Raw genomic sequence first — 10,103 nt, forward strand, 5'->3', positions numbered from 1 at the left:
ATGGGTCCCATGATTCATTCTTAAAAATATGGACAACTTGGTTTAACCTACCAAGACACCGCCACAACTGCCCCCCAGATAATCTCCACCACCTCCCCACCTACCGGGGACCTCCACACCCGCACCTCTGCTACCTCTAACTATATGTAGGTGAACAATATGACCGCTTTTACAGCGCCTCTCCATACCTAGGCCGATTTAAGTGATTCTGTACAACCTTGACTCTGTAATACCTGAATTGCTTGTATGTAACCCCCTCTTAGATGCTTCCCGGAGTTACGCCCCTGATGAGTTCCCTTGATGGACAAGTTTCCTTGATGGACACTGATTGATGGCCACCACTCCACCACTCCACCCCCTCCCCCCTATTTCCTACCCCCCCCTTTTTGTATACTTTTCCTTCAATAAAAACAGATTTGTTGAAAAAAAACAAGTCTGTTTAGTAAAGTTGTATGTTCTGCAACTACCTCTGTCTCTCTGTTGTTTAAGTTATCGCACTGCATGAGGGGATACAGGGGACTCTTATTGGATTCCAGGGAGAGCTATTTATCCCTCTGTGGCTTGTGACTAGTGCTGCAGTGCTACTGCAATATCTATAGCTAACATAGGCCATAAAGTTGTATTCACAATGATTTCAAGAGCAGGAATGCGACTGTCCCCATAATAAATTGACCACTAACTGCGACCATTGAAGCCTACACTCATCTAATTCTCAATGGGGCTGAGGTTGGGCACTCATGTGTGGTGAGCACTAAATTCACTGTGCCCCTATTCTCAGTATCTGTGGGGTCCCCGAGGTACCAGTGTGGTGCTGTGTCATTTAGCATGAGTGTCTACAATGAAGAGCAGGCAGTGAGGTAGGGGATGAATTAAGTAACACTGAGTGGTAAAGGCTGAGAGAAACAGTCACTTAGATCTTTGGCTTAAATATCCCCTTAAATGCTGCCATATATCGAAATTATTGAACTTAATTGTGTCACAGCAGAACCTGTCACCGACCAATTGAAAACCCTGCAGTGTGACTTGTTTTTACTAACAGGTCTCTTACCACTATGCTGTCGATCAGCAATAGTATAAGGCTATGTTCACACAATGTAAGTTCCACGGTAATAGTGGCCGTTGTTACAACAGCCATGATTAGTACGGAACTTACGTTGTGCTGCAGGCTGTGGAAATCCCGTCCGGAGTGTATACACACGGTATACGCTGCGGCCAAGATCCCCGGCAGCGCCGCGAGAAACTGACATGTCAGTTTACTTCGGCCGCTATTCAGTGAATAGCCGCTGCAGAAAACCCTGTCAGTGCACACTGTCGAGTGAGCGCTCAGGCCGCACACTCCATTGTGTGCAGTGGAGTGTTTTGATGCTGGCACGCCTGATGCGTCCGCATCAGAACTCAGCAGCGCTAAAGATCATCCATAATGGTTGTTTGTAAAAGTCGCTTAACTGGAGAATATCTATATACAGTATATACCCTTAGGCCATGTTCACATGGCATATAACACTGATAGTTCTGTGACCCAGTCACAGAACGGCTGGTGTTTCGGGAAATCATCCCGGACGGTACTGCAGTACCGGCCGGTTGATCTTTATTTCTGGGGAATTTGGATGCAGGCGCACCCCAATTCACCGCTAAACTCAATGGAGCATGCGGCCAGAGCTGAACTATCCATTGTGTGACTTGACATGTTCTCTGCGTTCTCTGTGTTCAATAAATAGCGGCCGCAGAAAGCTGACTTGTCAGTCTTTCATGCGGCCGGATGAAATCCTGGCTGGAGCGTATACTATGTGTTTATGCTCCGGCCAGGATTCCATTCATTCAAATACTACTTATGTTTTGTATAATTCATGGCCTTAAAGGAAATGTACCACCTTAATGACAATATTAAGTTTTACATCCTACCTTCGGTGTGCTGAATGAGCTGATGTGGCCTTTTTTCAAATGAGGCCCGTTATTCCCTAGAGAAGGTCCTGGCGGTCGTCAGTGCAAAGATATCTTCTCCTCCTCATGTGACACGTGATTTCTCTTCTTTCTAAGCCCTGCCTTCAGTATCCTACCCAGCTGACACTGACATCGCTGACATCCACAGTCTTTCTCCATCGGCGCATAGAGTGGGGTATGAGCCTGCACAGTAGAACTCATACTCCACTCTGATGATGGTGTTCGAGAACAGGCCACAGAGTCAGGCCGGGCCAGGCAAAAACTAAAGGCAGGCTTAGTAAGAAGAGAAAGTGCGCGTCACGTGGGGGGAGGAGAAATATTTGCAATGGGGGCACTGCGCCCACCTCCAGTGCACAATGGACCTCATTTGCATTTCTGAATTCCAACAAAGATCACAGGAACCCACTGACCAATTTGAAAAAGGACCACATCAGCTGATTCAGCGCAGTGGTATGTGAAACTAATCATTGTCATTAAAACGGTACATTTGCTTTTATAAGAATTTAAATCACCCCTTTTTCCTTTATTATATTAGATATCGCTGCATGTGTACTTGTCCAGTCTAATAATATATGATACTATGATGTATCCGACGCTGCCCGGATATAAAGTGTCAGTGTGTTAATTAGATTTGTTCTAAGGTGCCCAGGAGGCCAATCTAAAGGTATTGTTTAATCAGTGGAATTAGTGTATACCTGTAGTGCATAGTTGGAGGGGTTCTGTATACCTACAGTGTATAGTTTTTAGGGGTCCCGCATATCTGTAGTGCATAGTTTGGCTGTATACCTAAAGTGTATAGTTGGGGGAGTTCTGTATATCTGTAGTGTGTAGTTGGGAGGGGCTGTATACCTTTAGTGTATAGTTGAGGAAGGTCCTGTATACCAGTAGTGTATAGTTGGGGGGGCTGTATACCTGTACTGTATAGTTTGGGAAGTCCTGTATACCTGCAGTGTATAGTTGGTGAGGGTCCTGTATACCTGTACTGTATAGTTTGCGGGTCCTGTATACTTGTAGTAAATAGTTGGTGCTGTATACCTGTAATATACAGTTGGTGGAGGTTTTGTATACCTGTAGTTTATAGTTTGAGGGTCCTGGATACCTGTAGTGTATAGTTGGTGGAGGTCTTGTATACCTGTAGTATATAGTTTATAGTATATAGTTTGGGGGTCCTGTATAGTTTGGGTAGTGTATAGTTTGAGGATCCTGTTTACCTGTAGTATGTAGTTGGTGGAGGTCCTGTATACCTGTAGTGTAAAGTTTGGGGGTCCTGTATACCTGTAGTATAGAGTTGGTAAAGGTGCTGTATACTTGTAGTATAGAGTTGGTGGAGGTCCTGTATACCTGTAGTGTAAAGTTTGGGGTCCTATATACCTATAGTATATAGTTGGTGGAGTTCCTGTATACCTGTAGTGTAAAGTTTTGGGGTCCTGTATACCTGTAGTGTATAGTTTGGGGTCCTGTATACCTGTAGTATAGAGTTGGTGGGGGGTGCTGTATACCTGTATTATAGAGTGGGTGAAGGTCCTGTATACCTGTAGTGTATAGTTTTGGGTTTCTGTAAACCCGAAGTGTATAGTTTGGGGTCCTGTATACCTGTAGTACATAATTGGTGGAGGTCCGGTATAGCTGTAGTTTAAAGTTTGGGGGTCCTGTATACCTGTGTTATAGAGTTGGTAAAGGTCCTGTATACCTGTAGTGTATAGTTTTGGGTTTCTGTAAACCCGTAGTTTATAGTTTGGGGTTCTGTATACCTGTAGTATATAGTTGGTTGAGGTCCGGTATACCTGTAGTGTAAAGTTTGGGGGTCCTGTATACCTGTAGTATAGAGTTGGTGAAGGTGCTGTATACCTGTAGTATAGAGTTGGTGGAGGTCCTGTATACCTGTAGTGTATAGTTTTGGGGTCCTGTATACCTGTAGTGTATAGTCTGGGGTCCTATATAACTGTAGCATATAGTTGGTGGAGTTCCTGTATACGTGTAGTGTATAGTTTTGGGGTCCTGTATACCTGTAGTGTATAGTTTGGGGTCCTGTATACTTGTAGTATATAGTTGGTGAAGGTCCTGTATACCTGAAGTATATAGTTGGTGAAGGTCCTGTATACCTGTAGTGTATAGTTTTGGGGTCCTGTATACCTGTAGTGTAAAGTTTTGGGTTCTTGTATACCTGTAGTATATAGTTGGTGGAGTTCCTGTATGCTTGTAGTGTATAGTTTTGGGGTCCTGTATACCTGTAGTGTATAGTTTGGGGTCCTGTATGCCTGTAGTATATAGTTGGTGGAGGTCCTGTATACCTGAAGTATATAGTTGGTGGAGTTCCTGTATACCTGTAGTGTATAGTTTTGGGGTCCTGTATACCTGTAGTGTCCTGTATACCTTCAGGGTTGTATTTACCATTAGGCACCCATGGTCTGGTGCCTAGGGTAGCACCTTGCAGAGGGGCAGTACCCTCCCATTCAGAAATATATAGTACTATGACTCTGAATCATGTAGCAACCAAAGAAAAGAAGAGTACTAAATCAGCACACCCAAAATATTATATCAAAGAATATAATTTTATTTGAGCACAAACATGAGACATAAAAACATTTAAAAACATACAAACATAGTGCCACATACAGCCACAATAAGCTGCACTACACCCACTGTCAACAAGATGGCAGTAGTATACTGCCTATATCCCACAATAAGGAAAAATAGTGTAAAGATTCCTGCATGTAAGGGCGAAATGCAGGTAACACAGGTAAAGTATCAGTGATGCATAATATCCTGCAACTTCCTTCTACATGCAGAAAGATATAGGCCTAAGTACAAACAATGCAAGTGCCATAAGGCTATCCTATACAACCTGTACCACGGCCAATGTGGAGGGGACAGTTGGAGAAGAACCGCCCAACGCGTTGCGTCGCACAGTGCGACTTCGTCAGGGACAAGAAAGTTGTGCTCCCTACAGTCTTATATACATGTACCATTACTTGCAATAACCGCCACCTGATGCCGACGTCCCGCCGCTCCGCACGGACCGAAAGTGCCCTCTGAACTATGATGACGTATGGCGCATGCGCAATACCTCATAGTTCCGAAAAAGAATGAATACAAGAATATTATCACACTGTACATATAAATCAATCATGAATTAATATTGGCCGAATAACCTCTCTCAAGAGTTCAAATAACAAGCCTAGTGAATAGCCATATCTCGCGCATGCGCACATGTAAAGCCAGTTACTAGATGGAAGCCATGATCCCCATACACAGCAACCGTGACTTAGCGCATGCGCATTACTCTGCCCGGCCACTCTAAGTAAAGACATCAGTGGTGATGATATCATGAGTCTAACTAAATGGCAGCGCATGCGCAAATGGATATATGGAATCGCGCTACGAAGGTTAGTGGCCATCTAGGCATTTTGCCCTTACATGCAGGAATCTTTACACTATTTTTCCTTATTGTGGGATATAGGCAGTATACTACTGCCATCTTGTGGACAGTGGGTGTAGTGCAGCTTATTGTGGCTCGCACTATGTTTGTATGTTTTTAAATGTTTTTATGTCTCATGTTTGTGCTCAAATAAAATCATATTCTTTGATATAATATTTTGGGTGTGCTGATTTAGTACTCTTCTTTTCTTTGGTTGCTACATGATTCAGTCACAGTATGGCGGTATTGGTCAGGTCTGGTATGGCAGTGTTATTCAGTCACAGTGTGTCGTTATTGGTCAGGTCTTGTATAGTGGTGTTTTAAAGTCACAGTATGGCGGTATTGGTCAGGTCTGGTATAGCGGTGTTATCCAGTCACCGTATGGTGGTATTGGTCAGGTATGGTGTGGTGTTATTCAGTCACAGTATAGCGGTATTGGTCAGGTCTGGTGTGGCCGTGTTATCCAGTTACAGTAAGGCGGTATTGGTTAGGTCTGGTATGGCAGTGTTATCCAGTCACAGTATGGCGGTATTAGTCAGGTCTGGTGTGACGTCTGGAGCTATTACCTACCTATCCTAATGCTTATTGGTGAGTGAGGATGGGGCCTCTTCAGGTTTAGTGCTTAGGGAAGCAGCAGCTGGTAATACTGCCCTGTATACCTGTATAGATGGAGTATGAGGTCCTGTATACATGTACTGTATAGATGGAGTAGGGGGTCTACCAGTTATTTCTGTGGATCTGTTGTGAGGCAGCTGGCCCTAGCAACCATTCACATTCCAGATCCCTGTGAAAGCAGTAATCCTATTGGTTGCTAAGGCTCCCAACTGCCAACTGCTGGGCAGCTGCAGCTAATTATATCACCTGTGTGCAGTGTGGAGATTTTCCCATTAATCTCTATGGAGCGCCGCTCTTCCCCCCCTCCCCTCCCCTCCTGTACATCTGGCGGGGACGGGACCTTCTCAATAACCTTCCCAGGCACCCAATGTATCTGTGTGCCAAATTTGGGGTCAAACGGTTCAGGCGTTTGGAGTCTATTTGGGACAGACAGACAGACAAACACAGACAGACTTTCATTTTTATGATATAGATAATGTTACTTATCTCGCATGCTGAATGGTATAAGTGGGAAAAAAACTGAATTGCTGATTTGTTTGTTGCATATATTAGAAAAAAAAAAGAAAAGAAAAAATACATTTAAGGCTCTTTACTTCTGTACCATCCTGACCTCTATACAACCTCTGTGTTGTTATTGCTCCATTGTGTAACAGTGGCCACGATGTGCTCTAAGTAGTATTAAGGACCAATTTGGGCTTCATATAGTACTTGGGCCCCCTCTGTGCTCACATATAGTAAAAAGCCCACTCTGTGCGTGTATATATATATAGACGATAGGCCTCATCTGTCCATCCATATAGTAGGTTGGGCCCTCTTTGCCTTCTTTTAACCGTTAGACCTACTCTGTGCATCAATATAGTAGTTAGCCCCTCCCTACGCACACACACACCATCCATTTATATTGTAGTTTGGCCCCTTTGTGCTTCCATATAGTAGTTAGACCCCTCTTTGATCCCTGCTCCCATATAGTAGTTAGAGCACTCTGTGATTCTATATAGTATAGGCATCATGTGCCTTTAATCTGTGCCTGGTCCCGCCCCTAAATCGTCCAATGGCAGATGGAAGGAATTCCAACTCTACGCAACTCTACGCACACCAGCATAGCCAGATCAGTCTACTGGATATACTGAAAGCATGAGTCAATTAAGCATGAAGATGACATAACCATGAGTCTACCTCTGGTGTATTGCGCTACAAGTATATATTGTGCAGAAATTGTGAGTGTGGCCCATATAGTAGGTAAAACCCTTGTCTTCTATATAAAAGTTAGGACCCTCTGTGCAGCCATATAGCAAATAGACCATCTGTCCCGCTATACAATGGTAAGGCCTGACTTTGCATTTATATAATATAGGCACCCTTTGTACATTAATAAAAGAGTTTAGATTCCTCTGTGCATCCATAGACTAGTTAGGCCCCTCTGTGCACCATAAAGAAGTTAGGCCCCTCCTCTCCATGTAGTAGTTAGGCCCCTATGTGCCCCATGTATAGTAGTTAGGCCCCTCTGTGCATCTAGATAGCAATTTGGCCCCTTTGTGCATCCTTATAGTATTTAGCCCCTTCATTTTCTTTATATAGTAGTTAGGTCTCACTTTGCCTCCATATATAGGTGCCTTCTGTGCATCCATATGGCATTTGGGACTCCTCTGTGCATCTATATATTAGATTTGCCCATCTGTGCCCCCAATTAGTAGTTAAGCCTCTCTGTCCCCATATAGTAGATTGACACCTCTTTGTCCAAATATAATAGTTTGGCCTATCTGTGCTCTCACATAGAAGTTAGGACCTCAGTGCCTCCATATATCATAGGTGCCCTTAGTGTCACCATATAGTAGATGACCATGTACCCCCATATAGTAGTTAGGCCCCACTGTCTCCGTATAATACTTAACTCTCCTGTACCTCCATATAGTAGTTAGGCCTCTCGGTGAAGATATCTCCCCTCTGGGACATATAAAGGGATAACAAGAAGCATAACATAGAAGATTGTTGGCTGAAAAAGACCACCTGGTCCATCTAGTCTGCCCTTTCATTACTGGGGCACAATCGCTATCTGATCCCTGAGCGAGCAGGGAAGTTTGGTGCACCTGATATTGGGCCTATTAGGGACAAAGATCCTTCCAACAGTGATTCCTGCTACTATACATTTCCTCCTACCCTGCACATTTGGGGTGAACAGAATACCATTGATCTACTTGGAGTACATGTTTGGTAAGACTGTTCTATATGCCTATGCCAACGTATGACAGACTCTCCCTTGTGGTTATAACAAGTTTACTGGTGTTTACAATGCTGGTGGTGGAGTTGGACACTTATATGATAGATATACTCTTTGATTTTAGATATTTGATTGAAAGTTACTTTTTAATATGGGAATTTAGGGACTCCAAAAGCCAAATATATTTTTTTCCAGACAATCCCACCTTTCATAATAGCAATACCAGATGGAGCATATGTAAATCTAGTTTAGTGAGTAAGCAATACAAGATACTCAGCCATTCTTGTATGTTTTAAAGCTTTTAATGGGAGGGTGTCCTGAGAGAAAACTAAGGATTGGGTATTTTCAATACTAATCCCCATGGTACATATTATGTTTTCTAGCTGTGAGTGTTCATAAATTGAGCCAGTAAATAACTATTTAAAGGAAATCGATTCATAGTCTCTCTTCATACAGCTATTAACCAAGCTGATTTATTCCATGTGTAATGTTTATTAATGAAATAATGTTTGCTATAAAAAATGTGATAATGGAAGTAATGTAATGTGAATTCTCATTGCAGTCATATACACCAAGGGTAAACCTGTCACCAACTTTCCTGCTTTTCTTTAGGAAGAATTCTAAGAATCTCATTTTTAACCATTTTTCATACTTCTGTTCCTGCAATGCTGAATATCTACTTAAACGATGATATGAAAGTATCTTGCTCCAGTAACTCCTGCACTTCATATCCAGCTAACAGTATACAGAACAGCAGTATTGTCTATGAGTTCATTCTGTTAGGTTTTCATTTGGTGCCATATTCAAATATATTGTTGTTTCTATTAATTTTATTATCTTACACAATCACAGTGATGGGTAATTTTATTATTTTATACTTAGTCTTTTCTGACCCCAAACTCCACTCCCCCATGTATTATTTCCTGTGTAATTTAGCTGTCATGGACATCTGCTTTATCAGTACTGTGGTGCCAGGTATGCTGAAAGGATTTGTTACTCAAGCAGTTCCCATTTCTTTAGAATTATGCATTACTCAATCCTATATTTATTTCCTAGTAGGAATGGCAGAATTCTTTCTTTTCGCAGTGATGTCCTTTGACCGATACTTAGCTATATGCCACCCTCTTCGTTACACTACCATTATGCATAGACTTACATATATCCGGCTCATAGCTGGAGTGTGGCTCGGATCATTTTCCACTACTCTCTTGCCTACAGTATTAGTAATGAAATTAAAGTTTTGCAAAAATGTAATAGACAGCTTCTTCTGTGATGTAAGTCCTCTTCTAAAAAACTCTTGCACAGACACCACTATGATTGAATTACTATCTCTTGTTGCTGCAAGCATATTATATATTTCTGTACTTGTCACAGTCGTCTCCTATGTAAAGATAGTTCTGGAAGTAATGAAAATTGATTCAGCCGATGGAAGAGGAAAAGCTTCGTCCACTTGTTCTTCCCATGCTATTGTGGTGACTCTGATATACGGCAGTTGCATATTCTTATACGCACAACCAGCACAAAGTCATCTGAATAAAGGAGTTGCCATCCTAAATACAGTGGTGGTCCCTTTGCTCAATCCATTTATCTACACATTAAGAAATCACACTGTTAGAAGATCAATTTCTGATAAATTACTAATCTTCTGTAAATAACTATAGTGGAAATTATCCTAAGTAGGGATGAGTGAATTTAGAATACTAGCGAAGCGCTTTGCTAAGCTCAATGGTCGGCTTATCAGCCGGTAGCCTTTGAAATCTGTGCCCCTCCGCTCTGGGTACCTGGAAAGGCTAGATCCAGTCCTGGGAAACTGGGAGAAGTTTCTCAGGATGGAAGCCAGCTTTTTAAGGTACCAGGAGTGGAAAGGCATTGAGTAAGAGGGAGTTCAAAGGCAGCAGGTTAACAAGTCAA

The 10,103-nt window shown here is 42.5% G+C and overlaps 1 protein-coding gene across 1 annotated transcript; it reads left to right on the forward strand.

The window, feature by feature from the left end:
- Nucleotides 1-9,133: 9,133 nt before the first annotated feature.
- Nucleotides 9,134-9,847, forward strand: LOC138786422 (olfactory receptor 6S1-like). The gene has a single exon (XM_069963411.1). The coding sequence runs from the start codon at nt 9,134-9,136 to the stop codon at nt 9,845-9,847; it is 714 nt and encodes a 237-aa protein (XP_069819512.1).
- The last annotated feature ends 256 nt before the right edge of the window (nt 9,848-10,103 follow it).

This window comes from Dendropsophus ebraccatus, chromosome 3, assembly GCF_027789765.1.
Source record: "Dendropsophus ebraccatus isolate aDenEbr1 chromosome 3, aDenEbr1.pat, whole genome shotgun sequence".
Classification (NCBI taxonomy): Eukaryota; Metazoa; Chordata; class Amphibia; order Anura; family Hylidae; genus Dendropsophus; species Dendropsophus ebraccatus.

Bases quoted from the DNA above. Each gene is read 5' to 3' on its own strand.
- LOC138786422 (XM_069963411.1), top strand. From the start codon at position 9,134: ATGGACATCTGCTTTATCAGTACTGTGGTGCCAGGTATGCTGAAAGGA.